The sequence below is a fragment of the Oncorhynchus mykiss genome, chromosome 21 (genome assembly GCF_013265735.2).
Source record: "Oncorhynchus mykiss isolate Arlee chromosome 21, USDA_OmykA_1.1, whole genome shotgun sequence".
NCBI classification, from domain to species: Eukaryota; Metazoa; Chordata; class Actinopteri; order Salmoniformes; family Salmonidae; genus Oncorhynchus; species Oncorhynchus mykiss.
Genome location: NC_048585.1, coordinates 42,052,751 through 42,075,269, shown reverse-complemented (window position 1 = coordinate 42,075,269; position 22,519 = coordinate 42,052,751). Strand labels below are relative to the sequence as shown.

Sequence of the window (22,519 nt, the reverse complement as noted above, 5' to 3'; positions counted from 1 at the left end):
CAAAAAATCAATACAGTTTAAACACCCCTCACACACTGATACTGACTGGCACACACCATCATAATCTCCTCATCCCATCTCCATCTATGATTAAGAAGATTGGTAATCTCACTCAGTCTGCTCTCAAAGTGTTAACAGATTGGTGGGATTTGGAAGGGGGTAGAGGGGTGTGTGTGTGTGTGTGAATATGTTTACGCAAGTGTGTGTACAAGTGTGCATTCAAACGCGAGAAGTGTCTAAGACCTAATAGCGTCAGATTAACTATAAGGTATGATCTTCCCCCGGCTCATCTAATTTCTCCCCCCTTCTGTGCTCCTCTATACTGGCTGTGTGAACAGACACTTGCACACACACAGTACAATCCCTCCCTCCCTCCCGACAGACAGACACACACATAGGCACACACACACTGCACCCCACTGCCCTGATAATCTAGATGGGCTATCATCCTCTGCCCACTGTTTGTACAGGGAATCTATACCTTTGTCTTGAGCTATGGACTGTTTGGATTTACTTCCATTTGAAAAATAAGAATTTTGTCACAGTTTTTTATACATTGTTGTCACGTTCTGACCTTAGTTCCTTTGTGATGTTTTTGTTTTAGTGTGGTCAGGGCGTGAGTTGGGTGGGCAGTCTGTTCTTTTTTCTATGATTTGGTATTTCTGTGTTTGGCCTGGTATGGTTCTCAATCAGAGGCAGCTGTTTATCGTTGTCCCTGATTTGAGAACCATACTTAGGCAGCCTGTTTTCACCCTTGAGTTGTGGGTGATTATTTTGTTCTGTGTTTTTCTTCACCGTACAGGACTGTTCGTTTGTCGTTTTTTTCTTTCTTCCCAGTGTTCAGTTGTTTCATTAAAGAATAGGAACACTTACCACGCTGCGCATTGGTCCTCCTCTTCTTCCACCCATGACGAGCATTACAATTGTGTTAGTAGAGTAATTAAAAAATATATAATAATATTGAAGTTAAAATGAATATTTTTACAAGGATATAATGTATAAACATTTCAAATATCAATGTTCCTGTACACACTGGCGGACTCACCATTAGGCAACTCAGGCCATTACCAAGAGCATCACATCATCGGGGGCCTCGTGAACTTGGCAGAATTTTGTTTAAAATGATCTTGCCTAGGCTTATATTGTTACTTTCACAAGCTACTTTAGTTTCCATTTGCCTTTTTGTGACAAAGAAATGTATCCATTGAACATGTATTCTGCACAGAAGGTATACAGTTGTTTAAATAAATAATAATATTGTCATGTATACTTCCTCCCCGGCCTCTTGGTCATCAGACTGCTGATTATCCCGCACACCTGTCACCATCGTCTTCGCGCACCTGTGCCTCATGACACTAACCTGGACTCCATCACCTCCTTGATTATCTTCCCTATATCTGTCACTCCCCTTGGTTCCTTCCCCAGGCGTCATTGTTTCTGTTTCTTGTCTGTGAGTAGTTCGTAGTTTGTATTATGTTTCATTTATTTATCCCTGAGGAAGGCACAGTGATGCCGAAACGTTGGTAAATACCCATTCAATTGCTGGGAGATTATACATGGAGTGTGCCACTTTCTCTATTTTGATAGTTTATCATTTATTTATTAAAACAATCACTCCCTGAACTTGCTTCCAGACCCTCGCCTACATTATTACAAATTAAATCTAGCTTTGTTTATATATGTCTTGGTTTTGAGTGTATTTGGTCATTTACATCTGGCTTAGAACATTACATCTTACACTACATGGCCAAAAGTATGTGGACGGCCCTTCAACTTAGTGGATTCGGCTATTTCAGCCACACCCGTTGCTGACAGGTGATTCAAATAGAGTACACAGCCATGCAATCTCCATAGACAAACATTGGCAGTAGAATGGCCTTACTGAAGAGCTCAGTGACTTTCAACGTGACACCATCATAGGATGCAACAACGGCTCAGCTGCGAAGTGGTAGGGCACACAAGCCCATAGAACGGGACCCGTGAGTGCTGAAGCGGTGCTAAAGTGCATAGTGCTAAAAATAGTCTGTCCTCAGTTGTAACACTCACTACCGAGTTGCTTCCAGAGGCAGTTTAGAACGTCAGAACAATGACTGTTCGTTGGGAGCTTCATGAAACAGGTTTCCATGCTCGAGAAGCCGCACACAAGCCTTAGATCACCATGGGCAATGCCAAGCGTCGGCTGGGGTGGTGTAAAGCTTGCCGCCATTGGACTCTGGAGCAGTGGAAACGCATTTCTGGAGTGATGAATCATGCTTCACCATCTGGCAGTCCGATGGACGAATCTGGGTTTGGCGAATGCCAGGAGAACGCTACCTGCCCGACTGCATAGTGCCAACTGTAAAGTTTGGTGGAGGAAAAATAATGGTCTGGGGCTATTTTTCATAGTTCAGGCTTGCTCCTTAGTTCCAGTGAAGGTACATCTTAATGCTACAGCATACAATAACATTCTAGACGATTCTGTGCTTCCAACTTTGTGACAACAGTTTGGGGAAGGGCCTTTCCTGTTTCAGCATGACAATGCCACCATGCACAAAGTGAAGTCCATACAGAAATGGTTTGTCAAGATCGATGTGGAAGAACTTGACTTGCCTGCACAAAGCCCTGACCTCAACCTCATCTAACACCTTTGTGATGAATTGGAACACCGACTGCAAGCCAGGCCTAATTGCCCAACATCAGTGCCCGACCTCACTTATGCTCTTGTGGCTGCATGGAAGCAAGTCCCTGCAGCAATGTTCCAAAATCTACTCGAAAGCCTTCCTAGAAGAATGGAGGCTGTTATAGCAGCAAAAGGGGGACCACCTCCATATTAATGCCCATGATTTTGGAATGAGATGTTAGACGAGGAGGTGTCCACCTACTTTTGGACATGTAGTGTGTCTGTAGTCAATTAAATTATGCTAGTAATTTTCAGAAGTTTAGGTTATAAAACAAAATAAGAAAACTAAAGAAAGAAAATCTCCCAATAAAATAAAGTATTTATTCAGCTATTACAGTTCAATTCTACATAAAGTCAGAATTAATTGTCTGTTGTCTAAATGATATAATCAATCATGACCTCGAAGGTCTCCAGCTTAGCCTGTATTGTCTGGTAAACACATATTTGTGTTTTGTAGAAAGATTGTTGGACAAGACTAAACCACTTGACCTGTTTCTAAACCATGACCCTTTCTTTACATGACCACAACTTCTATTTTAAAACCTATATGCACACAAAATTCATAAGCATGGTCTGCTGGATTGGCACGGCATTGATGTGGTTCTGTAGTCTAGAGACTATGGATGTAAACTGTCCAGGGTTACTGTCAATTCCATTTCAATTCCATCAATTCTGGAGACTAAATGAAATTCCAATTCCAGAATAATAAAAAAATTTTAAAAAATCAAATAGGATTTTCCTGAACTGACCCCTAAACAAAACAGTAGCCTAATAAATACAATTATGAATCATTAAAAAATAATATGCAATGTGCCTAAAGACCCAGAGCGTATATCAATTCCCTATAGCCTATACTCATATAATATAGTTTATTATGTGTGCTTGTTGTACCGCAATCGTGGACAGATGCTTATTCTAAACCGGATTAATAAACAATGTGTCCCCTAAAGACGGATTAATAAAATCAGAAAGGGATTGAACCCATGAAGCAGGATCATATAATACAGTGTCCCCGAGTAACACTGCCGTCCATCACCCTGCCTCCAGAGACGTTTTTAAAAAAAACTATCCTGACCCGGGGACGGACCGGGGTGGAGGAGGATAGGTCTACTGTATGAGTGTCCACTTTAATTAAAAGGCGATTACTTTTGCCGGGAGCGTTGAGAGGATGCTTAGCAGCTTTGCCAAACATGCATCTCGGGAGATTTCGCCGTGGGCAAATGGAAGCGGCCGCCGCGTAGGTGATACAGATACAGATTGCCAAGGCCCTAGCGCGGTAGCTCTGGCGCTCAGATTCAAACCGCATTCAAATCAGAGCATACACTATAGCTGTGAAGCGGTCTGTCATCTATAACCCATACATGTTATGAGCCAGGGTGCATCCATTCACCAGGATGAAAAACAACAACAAACAAAAAAACATATCCGAATATAATTACTTCAGTTTGGGTTAGGCCTATCTAAAATATATATGCACAATTGACCGAAGGCCTATAATCATTTGTTGACAAACTGTAAACTAAAACTATGCGTACGAGTCAAATATAGATGTTTTTAAACCAAACATTTTATCACATTATTATAAACACAACAATAATATGTCACTATTCTACTATTCCAATTATCAAGTGATTGGTTATAGAAAAGTTATTGATTATGTATCACTTCATTCTATTTAGGTGAATTAACTTTCTAGTAAATACCAACCAGGCCTAATGGGTAAAAAAAAAACGCTTGATTACACACATTTTCCTCCTCTCTTCTCTTCTCCACATCCTCCTCCCTGTCCTTTGGCCTGTATTGGATTTCCCCCGGCCGGCCAATCATGCAGATCAGACCAATTAAATATCCTTGTTGTTAGCTTCCCAATCATCCTGACAGTCAATGTATCCCTCGGCTAAAACAAACAATCTGATGAGGCTGTCACCTCTATACACATTACCCCCCGCTAAGTGGCTAATGACTGCGAGGCGCATAATCCCTCTCAAAACATCTACAAAGATGCTAATTGTTTCTATCTATAAATACAGGTCGACTCCTGGCGTTCTTTCTTTAGCCTACTAGAACCGACAGAACTCCAGGAAGTGCCTGGCTCCGACGCGACTGTTGTCACATATAGCATAGCTTGCCAATACCGGGAAAAGACAGGAGAAACAACTTACATAAGGAACTCGCTGCCAATCAGATTTATTTTTACTACAAAACTATATTTGATTCAACTAAACTTCCGCATCACTGGGAGGCTCACTGGGACGTGGTGCGTAAAAGGACACTTCACGCACCAGACAATTGGAATGATATGACCATTGGCCATGTCCATTTAGCTGAACCAACATTTTTTTTTTTTTAGATAAATGATAATATAGACTATTTTATTTGTTGACAAAGTCTGAGAAGAACGAAAAAGGGAAAGATGTTCCCTTTGCCTATGTTCACCCCGGAACAAGTGGCTCGGGTGTGCGAGAACCTCGAAGAGACCGGCGACATCGAGCGCCTGGGTCGGTTCTTATGGTCCCTGCCTGATGCTGTCCCTGGCTCCGCCGGGGAGGCTCTCAACCGCCACGAGTCAGTGATGCGCGCCCGGGCGCTGGTCGCCTTCCACGGAGGAAACTTCGAGGCGCTTTACCAGATCCTCCAGAGCCACCGCTTTACACGCGAGTCTCACGCCAAACTCCAAGATCTGTGGCTGGACGCGCATTACCGCGAGGCAGAGCGGCTCCGGGGCCGTCCCCTGGGACCGGTGGAGAAGTACCGTATCCGGAAGAAGTTCCCACTGCCTCGCACCATCTGGGATGGCGAGCAGAAGACGCACTGCTTTAAGGTGAGACACCAAGCTGTAAGTATTATTCTTTCGCACCATACCTATAGTTACGCACCTTCATCATGCATACATGCCTATATACACTAACTGGCTATAAATTAGAAATGAACGAAACCCGTAACTAATATCTGACTGTAACCAATAATGTATATAGCCTACTGGGCTGACTCACTGTTAATTGTACATTTGTAAAACATTTTTAAATTCTTATACTGAAACATCTGTTATTCTGCCCTGAACAAGGCAGTTAACCCACTGTTCCTTGGCCATCATTGTAAATAAGAATTTGTTCTTAACTAACTTGCCTAGTTAAATAAAGGTTAATTAAATAAAACAACAAATCTGAAATAACTTCAGATGGTCTCATTATGGCACCTTGGCATATCAAGCTAATGATACTGAGTCACTGACAAGGGTTCTCTCTTTTTCTCCAGTCCTGATCTCTGTTAACTCAGACTATAGATAATAGGAGGTCAATTCCCTCCTGCAAGGTTAGGTTAGACATAGTAAAAGATTTTCACATAAGAGGCTGTAGGTTATTTCTATAGAGAAACAAATTAATGCAATGGTGTTTCCCACAGAGATCCTGTTAAATGATGTTCTAATATGTCATGTTATGGCGTTTCACTTTCTACCATTCACTGCTTTGAGTTTGATGGCAAAGTTCGATGGCAAAGTTTCAAACAGGACATATCTTATCTGTAGTAATGTGGCTGCACATGTCACTTCCTTTACTGAGGGACAGACCAATACATGATTATCTACAGTCTCTCTGCTGAACCACTGGCAATATGCATTAGTGTCTTTGTGTGGATTCACAAAACATAAAAACAAGCACATAAGTGTTATAGCCAAGGAACAAGCAATGTCAGCCAAATCAAGACTCAATAGGCCACACAAAATATATATTTGTTTTTTAAAGTATTTTCATTTAAAAAAAATCTACATCTCAGCATGTAAATGACATAGGTGAGAAGAGATGCTTCTGCTCTTCAACCTTAGCCTGGGTAACAATCTTTTTGTGACAACCAATCCATTCCTCATATGACACAGAGTACAAGGAGGGGAAGTGTTAGCACAAACTAGGTCTAGATTTCAGGCTACTTCAACCTGCAGTAATCCTGTGGTTAAAGAGCTCCATAAGAGCATGTTGAATGGGGACTGTGCTGCTATAGGCTGTAGGCTATAGTGCATGTGTTTGTGTCCCAACTGGCACTCTATTCCCTATATAGTGCACTACTTTTGACCCAAGCTCCATGGGCGCTGGTCAAAAGTAGTGACTACATTGGGAATAGGGTGCCATTTGGGATGCAGTCACAGAGGGAGTCAGGTTGCTACAGTATAAACCTTGCGTGTCAGAGACCCCCCGTGGCGGTATAAGCCAAGCTCCCTTTTACTCTGGAGTTTCCACCAACTAAACAGCAGTGAGCAATCACCTAGCCTGGGATAGAATATAATAACTTTATTTTCCTGCAAAGGAACTTATTTTTGGAGTGGTTCAGAAAAAGAACAGACATAAACATCGTAGGTTACGCTACACAGTAGACCTAGCTACTAGGCTACACTTGGTTACACAAATAACAGAGGATGGGGCAACGATAATGCAACATGAAACAAACTTTAAAAAAAATAAGCACCACTCTCCTTGGTGCTGGATGGCCAGTGTCTTTGATATTTGCTTAGGAGCCGATTCCACTGAATACCGGAACCTTTCACTATTGAAGTGAAACAGAGATATTCCGTTTTGGATCACGCCCAGGTTACTGTCGCAGTCAACATCACTCCAACGCAAAGGTCTGTGGAACCAAGCTGACAATCATTAGGTCTAGGGGGAAATGTTGGGCTTAACAGTGTTTTAACCTTTTGGATATCAGTATAGACATCATCAGTTATCTTTAGAAAACAACAAAACACAGGCATAAGGCATCCCTATTCCTGTTAACCATTGCAGGATTTTGGTTGCTTCGAAATGCACTTCAACCAACAAAATCACTACTAAATGCATATGAAATCACTTGCATCAGGGCAAGGAATAGGTCATTTTAGAAGATACAGTAGCTACACACAGCACAAAAAAAAGATTGTGACGGACTGAGTAGTCCTAGACTTAACGCTGGGCAGATACACGCGTTGAGCAGGTCACATTTCCACAGAAACAACATCACTCTCTGGCCCAGGATGTTGTTGACAATATTGAATGGGTAAAGTCTGTGCAAGACCATTAGGTGAAGGGTCTAAGGCTGAGCACTGACTTTTGCTATAGATCGTACAGTAGGTCAGTGGAGTTTAGGTAATGTCCCAACTCTCCCGTTAACATCCCCCTCTTGTGGTAGAGTCAGATACTGCAGGCAAATCATCTTGCTGCCGCACAAAGTATAAACCTCTACTAATCGTAAGGCATCTAGCCCTCTCTCCAGTACTAAGCCCTTTTATCCTGAGCCAATATACAGTATAACATATTTATGTTGATAATGTAGATTATAAATATTATCCCTTAAATCCAATTTAATACGATTATTTTCAGCATGGCTTAGGTCTCCTGCAGGAAATCTTCTCTTAACAATATCAATGGAGTAGCCTAATGAAAGATATCACACCCATATGCTGCATATGTCATATCTGATTGTGAAAGATATAGATTATTATGAACACTGTTGGTTACATGAAGCAGGGAACTGACCATTGTTGTGTCCTTTATGTCTCCAAGGAGAGAACTCGTAGCCTGCTCAGGGAGTGGTACCTCCAGGACCCCTACCCAAACCCGTCCAGGAAACGGCACCTGGCCCAGGCTACGGGACTCACGCCTACACAGGTCGGCAACTGGTTCAAGAACCGACGCCAGAGAGACAGGGCCGCGTCGGCAAAAAACAGGTACGTCAAGACTCAAGTCAAGGCAAGAGAGAAGGTTACTCAGCTGGAACCTTTGACTTTCTGTGTCTTGTTGAAGATGTTCTAAATTCTAAACTGAAAAATTAAGCAATTTATCAAAAGACTGCTTTTTGAGTGTGAGCCAATTGATTATTGTTTTACCTCAAGACAAAAGCACTACGATTAGTCACAGAGTGTACCACTTAGGTAACACTTCAACCAACCATGTGTCTCTAAAACTAACTTCACAATCTCCTTCTCCCTGTTCCCAGACTGCAACAGGACCCCACCCACTTGCCTTCGGGATGCTCCCCTGAGGGTTCTGTCCAGGAGCGCCACTCCCACCACCCCCGCCTGCTGACTGCCTCCCCCTGTCACCCGGGCAGCCCCGAGGCCAGCGACTGCAGCACTGGCACCGACCCTCGGGGCACTGGAGCCTCCACCCCCGACATCTCCGTCAGCAGCGACAGCGAGTTTGAATCCTGAGGTCGGGTCATTGAGTGCAGCTGGAGAGAGGCTCTAATTGGTTGAGTCCTCAAGGGAGATGCTATTATTGGTTCTCAGCCAGGAAGCCCCGGCCCCACAGATATAGAGACAATATAGACACTGTAGAAGTACTATCTGTCTGTGAGTTGGGATTGAACACATTGACAAAAGACTCGATATGGACACTTGATGTGTTTGCTAGTGGAAGAATGGGGAGGGGTGGGGGGTTGGGGATTGGACCATTCACAAACACATGCACTTAAAATGCACCATCGCACACGACTGTGAGGTACACGGTTATTTACAGTGCCTTGCAAAAGTATTCACTCCCCTTGGCGTTTTTCCTATTTTGTTGCATTACAACCTGTAATTTAAATGGATTTTTATTTGGATTTCTTGTAATGGACATACACAAAATAGTCCAAATTGGTGAAGTGAAATGAAAAAAATTACTTGTTTCAAAGAATTCTAAAACATTGACAAGTGGTGCGTGCATATGTATTCACCCCCTTTGCTATGAAACCCCTAAATAAGATCTTGTGCAACCAATTACCCTCAGAAGTCACATAATTAGTTAAATAAAGTCTACCTGTGTGCAATCTAAGTGTCACATGATCTGTCACATTATCTCAGTGTATATATACACCTGTTCTGAAAGGCCCCAGAGTCTGCAACACCACTAAGCAAGGGGCACCACCAAGCAAGCGGCACCATGAAGACCAAGGAGCTCTCCAAACAGGTCAGGGACAACGTTGTGGAGAAGTACAGATCAGGGTTGGGTTATAAAAAATATACAAAACTTTGAACATCCCACTGAGCACCATTAAATCCATTGTTAAAAAACGGAAAGAATCTGGCACCACTAATCCATTATTAAAAAACTGAAAGAATTTGGCACCACAACAACCTGCCAAGAGAGGCCGCCCAACAAAACTCACGGACAAGGCAAGGAGGGCATTAATCAGAGAGGCAACAAAGAGACCAAAGATATGCAAAGCTCCACCGTGGAAATTGGAGTATCTGTCCATAGTACAACTTTAAGCCGTATACTCCACAGAGCTGGGCTTTACGGAAGAGTGGTCAGAAAAAAGCAATTGCTTAAAGAAGAAAATAAGCAAACCCCCAGACTCCCCAAACATATGGAAGAAGGTACTCTGGTCAGATGAGACTAAAATTGAGCTTTTTGGCCATCAAGGAAAACGCTATGTCTGGGGCAGACCCAACACCTCTCATCGCCCAGAGAACACCACCCCCACAGTGAAGCATGGTAGTGGCAGCATCATGCTGTGGGGGAGTTGTTCATCGGCATGGATTGGGAAACTGGTCAGAATATAAGAATGGCGCTAAATACAGGGAAATTCTTGAGGGAAACCTGTTTCGGTCTTCCATAGATTTGAGACTGGGATGGAGGTTCACCTTCCAGCAGGACAAGGACCCTAAGCATACTGCTGAAGCAACACTCTAGTGGTTGAAGGGGAAACATTTAAATGTATTGGAATGGCCAAGTCAAAGCCCAGACCTCAATCCAATTGAGAATCTGTCATATGACTTAAAGATTGCTGTACACCAGCGGATCCCATCCAACTTGAAGGAGCTGGAGCAGTTTTGCCTTGAACAATGGGCAAAAATCCCAGTGGTTAGATGTGCCAAGCTTATAGAGACATACCCCAAGAGACTTGCAGCAGTAATTGCTGCAAAAGGTGCCTCTACAAAGTATTGTTTTTTTTTTGTGTGGGGGGATAGTTGTGCACGCGGAAGTTTTCAATTTTTTTGTCTTATTTCTTGTCTGTTTCACAATGAAAAATATTTTGCATCTTCAAAGTGGTGTAAATGAAATGATACACCCCCCCCCCCCCCCAAATCAATTTTAATTCCAGGTTGTAAGGCAACAAAATAGGAAAAATGCCAAGGGGGGTGAATACTTTCGCAAGCCACTGTAGTACTTTATGACTGTGCTGCTGACTTGTACAAAGAATTACCAACTACAATTCTCTGTCCTGTAGATTTGGGCTGGAACGTGGGTAGTCAGTCAGTCAGGAGCAAGAACATATTCTATAACAGCAATAACTATTCTCAGGCAGATTATTTATAGAAATAATATACATCGTCACAGTCTTAGAGTTAGAGTAAATACTGAACCTGAATTATAATATCATATGTTTTGACCGGTTTCAACTCATAGGGAGTCTATTTTTTTAGTAGTCTATCATTGAGTACTAGCTTTAATCCCGTTTCTTAGTTTGCCCCTTACAATGAACAATGCCTTCGGTAGGCTGTTGGTTTCTAACATGAGCAGGCGTCTGTCAACTCAGAACTGCTTATGACGTCACTGCCTTAAAAAGGAACTACAGATTCTCAGTCGACTTTCATTCCGTGGGTATCATAGTTCTGTGGGCATCACAGCCACACGGAACTCTTGTAATTGTGATTCACTTCCATTTAGCCACCGCTCTAAACCATTACTGTTCCCGAAAGCTAACAGAACAACAAATAGACTTAGGCTCCAGACAATGTTGTTATGTATGGAAAAGACATCCCACGTCATCACCACACATTTGCATTTAGATTAGATAGTTTAACATTCTTCTTCTATTATGACAATGTAACAACTGTATAACTATGCTGCTTTGGATGATGTGTCCAAAACATCTCCATTATAATATTATTCTAACCTGGTATATTCTTTAGACTGTTGTATGAGGCATTATTCAGTGCTCTCTAGAGATGTACTTCATACATGCGTTGCCTTTCAGAGCAAAACAGTAAGTGAGTGAATGGGATAGGAACGAAATGAAACTACGAAATCTAAAAGCAAGATTGATAAGTAGCCTAAGGGTGAACGTGAAGCACAACTCCTTGATGTGCCTATAAACCTTTGAGGACAGAATAACGACCTGGTTCATATATATGACTGTTGTATCTTTATATAGATATACCCACATTAACATCACTAAACAATACATTGTTGTGCGATGTATTCATTGGAAAATAAGTGTTTTGTAAAAATGTGTCTGGTTGTGTATGAATGTGGAATAAATGAAACAATGTTGATCCAAACCTGATGTCGAGGTCTGCACGAACGAGGCATGAGCGTTTAAAGGTGAAAAGGAGCGAATATTGGATAGTGATCAAGAGGATGAAGCCATAGGTTGTTTTGTTTGTTTGGGAGGAGGACTCATGTGTGCTGGGTTTTGACGGCATCATCCTCTGACTTCACTTTTTAATAATTGAACAATCAGAGTAGATTTGTGACCAACAATTAGACAGTGAGATTGACACATAGCCTACCTGTAGACCTACGCCAATCCCCCCCCCCCCCCCCCCCCTTGTCTTTTCTCCTACCCCAACTAGTCTCGACTCCGCCCACACTTCACGTTATTGAAGGAAGAAGAATTTGCTGCAGTCCCTCGTATTTTGCATTTTGCAAGAATCTTTCCCCGTGTTTAGAAATAAATTAAGTGTTGCTTAATTGGACTAGCCTGCGTTGAGAGCCCCGACGGGAGGGAATATATAGAGGTACCTTCCCTCAGCATCAGTGGAACATGGACAGCGAGGGCAGAAAGGTTGTCGTCTGTGACAATGGCACAGGGGTGAGTGAATATGTCGACAAAACGTTGTTTTAATAACTTTAATAGTTGTATCACTACCCCACCGAGTAAAACAATTATAATATTGAATGTTCATGTAGGATTTGGGAATGAATTATGAGTGTATGCATAATTGGAATTTAACAACCTGCAAGAAGTAATATAGGTGTGTGACGCTATATCTTAATCAATTGTATTTGTCGGTTTTGCCCGACAAAACGGTTTTACTGCAAAACTGCAAACATTTCTCTCCACACCATGGAAAAATGGGTAGAATGGCTGGGAATTAGCTTTAAAACTGCAAACATTTCTCTCCACACCATGGCAAAATGGGTAGAATGGCTCGGAATTAGCTTTAAAATTGAAAACAAGTATCTTAGTAGGATTGCAGGAAATTTGAATATGAAATTGAAACAAATTATCTCCCTCAGCCCCATGGCAATATGTGTAGCACTGCAGAAAACTTACTTTAAAACTGCAAAAATGTATCTCTGCCCCATGGTAAAACAAGTAGAATTGCATGAAATATGTTATACAGTTGCAACCATATCTCACTTAGGGCCCCCAAAATGCTGTGTTGTGTGTTGATAACAGCACAGTTAAGTTATTTTCTAGTATCCTGCTACAAAGTTGCAACATTTAATTCATAAAAATGGTAACAGAGAGTCACTAAAAAAGTATGATGTTGTAGAAGCCTATGTAGAATGCTGCTCTCTGCGCAGGTAGTAGGTTGGGGTGTGGGTCTGTTATGAGTGCACATCTGTCTGGACTTGTCACAGCCGACTCCTCTTATTCACACAAACTGCCATACATGGTGGTGATGTGTTGGAGTGAGCTGTTATTGGACAGGAACCAGGAAGGAACACAACCCAATACTTTCTGAGATTATTCTCAATTCCCCATGCTTCTTGCTTCTTCATCTGCACGAAACAAATGGATATTAAAAGACCCTTTAAACTTCATGTCCTGCAGAGGTACAACATAGATTTATGAGCTACAAAAGTTTACTGGCCCAGCCTCCACACTTGCGGCTGGTGCTACTGATTGGAATAGAGGTCTAGGCGGGACTGATTTCTTAATCCCGCTCCCGCCCGCAACCGCAGTTTTTAATGCTGCTCCCGCCCACTCTCTCTGGCTTTATGTCCGACTCCCACCTGCTCCCGCAAGAACTGGCCCCGAACCCAATTTAAATCGCGCAATGAAATTGAATGTGTGTGACGCAGCTCATTTGGCAGCTATTGTCCCAGCAATTTTGCGCCCTATAGGCAATAAACAAATGCGCAGAAATAATCTAGTAAATAGATTAGATTAAATTACAAGAGATTATCACGTGGCCCATTATATTAGACTATCGATCGGTTTTACTGGGCTATATAAACCAGTAGGCTAGACGTACAGTAGTTTGACGAGAGCATAGTTGGAGAGAGGGCGGACACTTGCGCTTTCTTTTGAGATACGATTTTCAGACAGAGACAGATATTGGTAATCAATAGGCATTTTTATTTCATGGCAATGTAGTAAACTATAGCCAAATCATATTTAGAAATGTAGTTAATTTGTATTTATCTGCCCCGTGCTTCTCCGCCCATGCATATAGCCTACTCTTTTTAATTGAGACAATACGGCACCTGATCTCGCATGTCCAAGAGGATATGTAAGGCTACCGAATTTGAAGCGGCAAGAATGATGACCGCGGACACTTGCACTTTCTCTTGAGCTACAGTACGTTTTGCAGATACGATATAGCCTACCTTTTAGGAGTGGGACTATTTGTAGGTAGAGACAAATAAATGGGTAATTCATATTTAGCCTATTGACCATGGTAAACGCAGGTGGCGCATTTTCCTTTTCAGTGATGGTCATATTTTTGGACTGCACCTCGAATCACGCTTGTTGGGCGCCCTCCACTTCTTTCCAGTATCAATATTTATTTACAGACACTGTAGTAAACTATAGCATAATAATATGTAAGTCAATTTCCTTGGAAAGATAACTGCCACGTGATGCTCTGCCCATGCATACACTGTAAACCCCAATGTGCTGTCGTTACAATTTTGGGGGGAGGAAACCAGTTGCACTTAAGTGGATACAGATACTTAAAGTGATTTTGTAGTCATTACTCAAACCGATAGAGTCACTTTGAGTTGTATAAATGTATTTTTTGGGGGGTGAAGCCCCCACTAAACCACAGCTCCAATATACTTTCCCAGTGTGCCTTGCCTTTTCGAGTGAATTGTAGAGTTACCACCAATGACTGTATTTGGTAATGACATAAACTAGGTTTCCATCCAATTGGCTACAGATTTTCATGCGGATATTCGAAAATCTGCATAGAAACAATATGCCCGTTTTCACACCTGAGATGTGTTTTCATCAAATTAACTTGTTGAATATAAAATGCTGTGAGTGATGTAGTGCATATAAACATTTATTTTGCCGTTAAATTCCCATGTACCGAATACAAATTCAAAGTTAAATGGGTTTCTATCATATTTTCCCAAAATGTTGCGTTATAACTACATTTTGGAATTGGCACGTGCGCTCTAGCCAACAATTTGCATATAGTCTACAGTGCACCTAGGTATAGGCTACATGGTATAATTATTATAGACAAAAGACCGCTACTTTTTATTTGTCAAACGGCAGCCAAGCATCGATCATTATATCAACAGAGTGCAAGACGATGAGTTTATCTGAAGTTCATGATCATTTACGTCTGTAGCCTAATAAACTGCATGCTTTCCCTAGTCGCAAGTGGGAGGACAACACAACTTGTCATCGCTTGACTCCAAGTTTACGTCGTTATGATGGTTATTATATCAATATTTGCGCATAAAAGCGTTTCCTCCGTCATTTATTGCATAATTAATTTTACTGACACAAAAAAAGTTCCCATCATGTCTAGCATATTTTGTTTTGTCGACATTTGAAAAGTTTACTGACAAATTAGCGGTTCCCATTTTACTCAGATAAAAAGGTTGAATGGAAACCTGGTTATAGACATGGCTGTTGCATTCGTTAATTTTCAGTCTTGTGGCCTTCACCAAGTGAGTTCCTAGTCAAGTGTCGTCATTATAATTCAACTCTTTATGACAATACATATCTCATAAGGCCTTATTTGTAGGCCTAGCGTTACCTTAATACAGTTGCCGGAAACTGATGGTTTACAGGACACATCAGGCCTGCAAGTATGGATGCAAAATTCCATAAACTTTCCCAAAATTCCCAGATTTAAAAAAAATCCTGGTTGAAGGATTTCCATGAATCTTCAAACCGGGATTACTAGATAACCTGAGAAATGTAACAGCATTTTGCAACCCTATCTACAAATCAGATTAGACTGGCTTGCAGAGTGATGTGTGATTCCTATTGGAATCTAGCTATAGCTAGGAAATTCAACAGACATTTTTATTCACCTGCAACCATAATGAGTTCCAGATTTAGGAACAGTGTGAGGAGACTACCTAAGCCGTTTAAACTGGAACAACCAAATATAACTAAATGATTGGATTGGTTTAGAAAAAAGTATAGTTATTTATCTTTGTGTAGCGAAAGATTACTCAATCAATCACCCAATGTTACTTTTGGTTTTGAACATCAGCTTCAAACAGCTGAAAATACAATATTTTTGGTTATGTAAAATATATTTCACAGCGGTTTAGATGGTACAATGATTCTCTACACTGCACTTGCTTGTTTTGTCACATAAACTGAAATTAGGCGGACTATAAACATTTTAGCAACCAGGAAATGGCAGAGCAATTTCTGCATAGTGCTTCTTTTAAAAAATGTAGTTCATGTGACTTCTCATTTAGTTTTGAGTCAATAGCACAAATATTTTAAGTAATAATGACTCTTCATTGACTTTGAGTTTAATGTACTAGAAGTATTTGACTAAAAAAAGGCCTTGGGCTTTACTGGGTAGGCAGGCTACTCTATTTAATTGAGACCACACGTATAGCACACTTGATCTCGTATGTCCAACTAGGAGAGGAGAGGTAGACTACTGAACTCGAAGCTGCGAATGCTGAGAGTTTGTGAATAATGCGACAGAGGTGTTTCTAAAACAAAATGTATGACTTTTTCAGCAGATTGGTCTTTTTGTACAGTGTATTCTTTAAATGTCCTAACTTGTCTTTTTTGGCCAAGACACATTCCATACCCTGTAGATGTGCAATACATTCCAATCATTCCCGCGGGATGCCCCAACAGAGTTCATTTTGCGGCGCGGCCTGCATTTTTCATGCTGCAGGCTGCCAATAAGTTACCGTAAAAACAACAGGATTCTGTGTGTGTTGTAAGCACACAGGTAAATAGACAGAAATAGAATGTATAATTTACTATTTCAAGATGCATTTTACACTGTTTTTATTGATGACTTGATGCAGTTGTTTGACACATCAGCCTTTAAAGTTGAACTGAAAACATTTTGCAGAAGTTTAGCATGAGTGACATTCTCCGTGGTCACATTTTGGTTTCCACTCAATGCACAAAAATGTATGACTTTTTCAGCAGACTGGTATGTCCTTCACCTCATGTTGAAAGTGTATTGAACGTGTAACCAACAGAAAGTTTATTTCAAATTGGTTTCCATGCAGTTTGTCAAGTGTGGCTTCGCTGGCTCCAACTTCCCTGAGCACATCTTCCCTGCGTTGGTGGGTCGGCCCGTCATTCGTTCAAACACCAAGGTCGGAAACATCGAGATTAAGGTGAGGTTAATTAAGGAGACAGTTGACTTCCAGCCTAAAGATAAACACCGACTCTTATGTGTCAAGGGAAAAGTTCTTCTCCAAACACGATTGCTCCTCAGCTGAGCATATTCTCCTTTAATTGCGCACGACTGTAAACTCCCTCTCTGACAATCACAATATAGAGGTTATATCTCAAAGTGCCATGTCTGTAGCCTCTGTATATTTTGGAATAATCAAAATAAATCCAAACCAACTCCCCTGGTGACCCCCAAAACCTAAACCTAGGACTTGATGGTGGGTGATGAGGCCAGTGAGTGTCGCTCCATGCTGGAGGTGTCCTACCCCATGGACAACGGCATCGTGCGCTCCTGGGAAGACATGCTTCACCTGTGGGACTACACCTTCGGCCCTGGGCGCCTCAATATCAGCCCCCCAGACTGCAAGGTCAGTTATTCTATATAGGTTAGTTTAATTGAGGTAAAACACAAATAAATTGCAAGAGAGACCTAGGTATGAAGTGCATTTAGTCTGTTAAACTTCCAATGTTTTTTTAGACTATTACTTTTTAGACATTCCATAAAACCTTAGGATTGCATCTTTAAGTTAAAAAACAGTTTTTACATTCCTCTGCCCTCCGTGTATGTTGTGTGGGGATCAATACAGTTGAATTTGATTCAAGGTGCTGCTGACGGAACCGCCCATGAACCCCACTAAGAACCGGGAGAAGATTGCAGAGGTCATGTTCGAGACCTACCAGTTCCACGGCATCTATGTAGCTATCCAAGCCGTGCTCACACTCTATGCCCAGGGTAAGGGGAGACTAGACCCGAAGACATGGCTCTCTCTGTTTTATATATATACAGTGCCTTGCGAAAGTATTCGGCCTCCTTGAACTTTGCGACCTTTTGCCACATTTCAGGCTTCAAACATAAAGATATAAAACTGTATTTTTTTGTGAAGAATCAACAACAAGTGGGACACAATCATGAAGTGGAACGACATTTATTGGATATTTTTTTTTTTTTTAACAAATCAAAAACTGAAAAATTGGGCGTGCAAAATTATTCAGCCCCCTTAAGTTAATACTTTGCAGCGCCACCTTTTGCTGCGATTACAGCTGTAAGTCGCTGGGGTATGTCTCTATCAGTTTTGCACATCAAGAGACTGAAATTTTTTCCCATTCCTCCTTGCAAAACAGCTTGAGCTCAGTGAGGTTGGATGGAGAGCATTTGTGAACAGCAGTTTTAGGTTTTTTCCACAGATTCTCGATTGGATTCAGGTCTGGACTTTGACTTGGCCATTCTAACACCTGGATATGTTTATTTTTGAACCATTCTATTGTAGATTTTGATTTATGTTTTGGATCATTGTCTTGTTGGAAGACAAATCTCCGTCCCAGTCTCAGGTCTTTTGCAGACTCCATCAGGTTTTCTTCCAGAATGGTCCTGTATTTGGCTCCATCCATCTTCCCATTAATTTTAACCATCTTCCCTGTCCCTGCTGAAGAAAAGCAGGCCCAAACCATGATGCTGCCACCACCATGTTTGACAGTGGGGATGGTGGGTTCAGGGTGATGAGCTGTGTTGCTTTTACGCCAAACATAACGTTTTGCATTGTTGCCAAAAAGTTCAATTTTGGTTTCATCTGACCAGAGCACCTTCTTCCACATGTTTGGTGTGTCTCCCAGGTGGCTTGTGGCAAACTTTAAACGACACTTTTTATGGATATCTTTAAGAAATGGCTTTCTTCTTGCCACTCTTCCATAAAGGCCAGATTTGTGCAATATACGACTGATTGTTGTCCTATGGACAGAGTCTCCCACCTCAGCTGTAGATCTCTGCAGTTCATCCAGAGTGATCATGGGCCTCTTGGCTGCATCTCTGATCAGTCTTCTCCTTGTATGAGCTGAAAGTTTAGAGGGACGGCCAGGTCTTGGTAGATTTGCAGTGGTCTGATATTCCTTCCATTTCAATATTATCGCTTGCACAGTGCTCCTTGGGATGTTTAAAGCTTGGGAAATCTTTTTGTATCCAAATCGGCTTTAAACTTCTTCACAACAGTATCTTGGACCTGCCTGGTGTGTTCCTTGTTCTTCATGACGCTCTCTGCGCTTTTGACGGACCTCTGAGACTATCACAGTGCAGGTGCATTTATACGGAGACTTGATTACACACAGGTGGATTGTATTTATCATCATTAGTCATTTAGGTCAACATTGGATCATTCAGAGATCCTCACTGAACTTCTGGAGAGAGTTTGCTGCACTGAAAGTAAAGGGGCTGAATAATTTTGCACGCCCAATTTTTCAGTTTTTGATTTGTTAAAAAAGTTTGAAATATCCAATAAATGTCGTTCCACTTCATGATTGTGTCCCACTTGTTGTAGATTCTTCACAAAAAAATACAGTTTTATATCTTTATGTTTGAAGCCTGAAATGTGGCAAAAGGTCGCAAAGTTCAAGAGGGCCGTATACTTTCGCAAGGCACTGTATATATATAGTAATGCCTAGACTTTAGCTCAACAGGATAACACATTCTTGTGGGGGCGCAGATTTGAACCCAGTCGGTCACCATCATACCATCTCTTACGTGACCCTGTGTGTCCTGCCCTGTCCTGTCTCCAGGGTTGCTAACGGGTGTGGTTGTGGATTCGGGTGACGGTGTGACCCACATCTGCCCCGTGTACGAGGGCTTCTCTCTCCCGCATCTCACGCGCAGGCTGGACATCGCAGGGCGTGACATCACACGCTACCTCATCAAGGTGTGTACAAGGGCCGCGTCCCAAATGGCACCCCATTCCCTATGCAGTACACTACCTGGGCTACCACCTGGGACGCATCCAAATGAACTTTAGCGGATATATGGCTACGTTAATTCTCTCCCTCGTGTCAATCATCATGCAAAATCTTTGCAAACACATAGCCTATTCCTCATGAACTATTTTGTAATGAAAATGACTTTCTGGGGATGAATATAAAAGACTCCTTTGTTTTTTTCCCACCTCTGACCCATCTCCCAGCTGCTGTTGCTGCGCGGCTATGTCTTCAACCAGTCGGCGGACTTTGAGACGGTCCGCATGATGAAGGAGGAACTATGCTACGTGGGATACAACATAGAACAGGAGCAGAGACTGGCCACAGAGACCACCGTGCTAGTGGAGTCATACATAGTACTGTAGCTAACCCTATCCACACATGTCAATTAGAGCGAATGCTTATGAATGCCATTAATGCTCTTTTAGCTTGGGTAGCAATCTGTTTCTCTGTTAACAAATGGAGTGTGGCAAGGCAACGATGTTGCAAAACTCAGAAACAATCGGACACCCAGGATAACCTCATATAAATATCTCTACCCCATGCCCATAGCTACTGTAAATGTGACATAAAATACTTCAGAAAATAAAGAGGTATGAATGTGTAATTATTCACTTACTCGCTCTCTGTTCTAGCTCCCTGACGGTCGTCAGGTGATGGTGGGAGGGGAGCGGTTCGGGGCCCCTGAGGCCCTCTTCCAGCCCCACCTCATCAACGTAGAGGGAGCCGGCGTGGCTGAGCTGCTGTTCAACACCATCCAGGCTGCTGACATAGATCTCAGGTCAGCGATACACCACACTGCTGCTGGTCTCCATATGGTTTAATGGCTGGACATAACACCGCTAGCTAGCCTTGTCTCATACTCTATGTGTTGTAGTAAACCTTTCTATTGTGTGTTTTAATGTCATACAAGTATGGGAGGAGGCTAGGCTATAGCATCAGGTCAGCTATACAGTACAGTACAATACACTGTTGGCCCGTGCTAAAGTTAGAGATCTGCACAATAGTCGTTACATAGTTGTAATATATATGTTTACACACATTATATATTGTTGTTACATACACGTGTACGTGTAGGTTATTGTAGTTATTTGGTAGCTGTATTAAATGTATTATATAAGCCATAATATTATACATCTGTAGCTAGATGACCTCAATCTCCCTCACCCACCCGTTAAATGAATGGGAACTGTTTGCACACGTTATGGTTTATGTCTGATTCCATGATTCTGGAAGGTCTGACTTCTACAAGCACATTGTGCTGTCTGGAGGCACCACCATGTACCCCGGCCTTCCCTCCAGACTGGAGAGAGAGATCAAACAGCTCTACCTGGAGAGGGTGCTGCAGGGGGACACTGAGAAGCTCTCTGTAAGCACACACACATACATGCACGAACGCTTGTACACACACACACACACACACACACACACACACACACACACACACACACACACACACACACACACACACACACACACACACACACACACACACACACACACACACACACACACACACACACACACACACTACAATAAGTAAACCTGTGTATATGTTGTGTTCCTTCATTTTAGTTTACCACATATTTTTCGACCCACTCCCCTTTCCCGTTACTTTCCTCCCTCTGTACAGAAGTTTAAGATCCGCATTGAGGACCCTCCACGGCGTAAACACATGGTGTTCATGGGTGGCGCAGTGCTGGCTAACATCATGAAGGACAAGGAGTCCTTCTGGCTAAGCCGGGCTGAGTACCTGGAGAAAGGCCTAAGGGTTCTGGACAAACTGGGAGGAGGCGTGAGATAAAGGTGAAATAGGGGTTAGGTAGGGTCTCACACAGACGAGGTCTGGGGGTGCCAGACAAACTGGGGCGCGGCAATAGATAGAAGTGCTCGGTCGTATTGACTTGGAACAAATGGAAGAAAACGCTGTGCTCTAATGAACACGACACTGGATAAAATGGTGGCCGGGGTCAGCTAGACTTAATACAAAATAAAGAGTATATGATACTGTGTTAAAAACTGTGATTCTGTAATAGAGAAATGATCATGCTTTCCTGGATGCATAGGGGCCAGCCATTAGCTCTGATTAGAAATCTCTGTTATAAGAAGCATGACATAGAATAGCATTCTCCTCTTCGTAATGATAAACTTTCCAAGATGTTTCCCTTGTCAAATTGACATATTGTATTGCATACAGTACAACAATTACACAATATAATTGTACAATTGTAATGTTTCACATTTTTACCATTTTAATTCTCACTGTGTCAAATTGAACCCTTTTGATGAGGTTCGTTATGTTGTTTCAAATACATATGAAAATAAATACAACTGACTTTAATCTAAATGCCAAATGGAATAAAGTGAATGTTATGGTCTTTGACTGAATAGCCCCTCAGTGTTGGACTATATCTTTGTGTCTTTAAAGAATGTCAGTCATCACTTATTCTCTGTCACCCATCATGTGTGTAAACACAGTTGGAAAAATAGCCATGTTTGTTTATTCTGACAGTGTAGAGAATATGATTAGTCAAAGATATTGTGACCGTGGTGGTTTGAGGTTGCCAGAATCTGTCTGCTATATACGAATGGTAA

At 42.0% G+C, this 22,519-nt stretch overlaps 2 protein-coding genes across 3 annotated transcripts; both read left to right on the top strand.

Annotated features, from left to right (window-relative positions):
* The first annotated feature begins 4,567 nt into the window (after positions 1–4,567).
* LOC110500938 (homeobox protein SIX6-like) lies at positions 4,568–9,257 on the top strand. 2 transcript variants are annotated; one of them, XM_021578443.2, is made up of 3 exons: positions 4,568–5,480; positions 8,188–8,351; positions 8,621–9,257. In XM_021578443.2, the coding sequence occupies exons 1-3, from the start codon at positions 5,073–5,075 to the stop codon at positions 8,832–8,834; spliced, it is 786 nt and encodes a 261-aa protein (XP_021434118.1). In that variant the 5' UTR covers positions 4,568–5,072; the 3' UTR covers positions 8,835–9,257. The 2 variants fall into 2 exon arrangements, with proteins under 2 accessions (XP_021434118.1, XP_021434117.1); XM_021578442.2 differs by having other exon boundaries at positions 4,569–5,495.
* Positions 9,258–12,190: 2,933 nt separating this feature from the next.
* LOC110500449 (actin-related protein 2) lies at positions 12,191–22,317 on the top strand. Its single transcript, XM_021577827.2, has 9 exons — positions 12,191–12,424; positions 17,020–17,130; positions 17,398–17,556; positions 17,792–17,921; positions 19,736–19,872; positions 20,131–20,280; positions 20,560–20,705; positions 21,161–21,293; positions 21,558–22,317. Exons 1-9 carry the CDS (start codon positions 12,377–12,379, stop codon positions 21,726–21,728), a joined length of 1,185 nt encoding a protein of 394 aa, XP_021433502.1. The 5' UTR covers positions 12,191–12,376; the 3' UTR covers positions 21,729–22,317.
* The last annotated feature ends 202 nt before the right edge of the window (positions 22,318–22,519 follow it).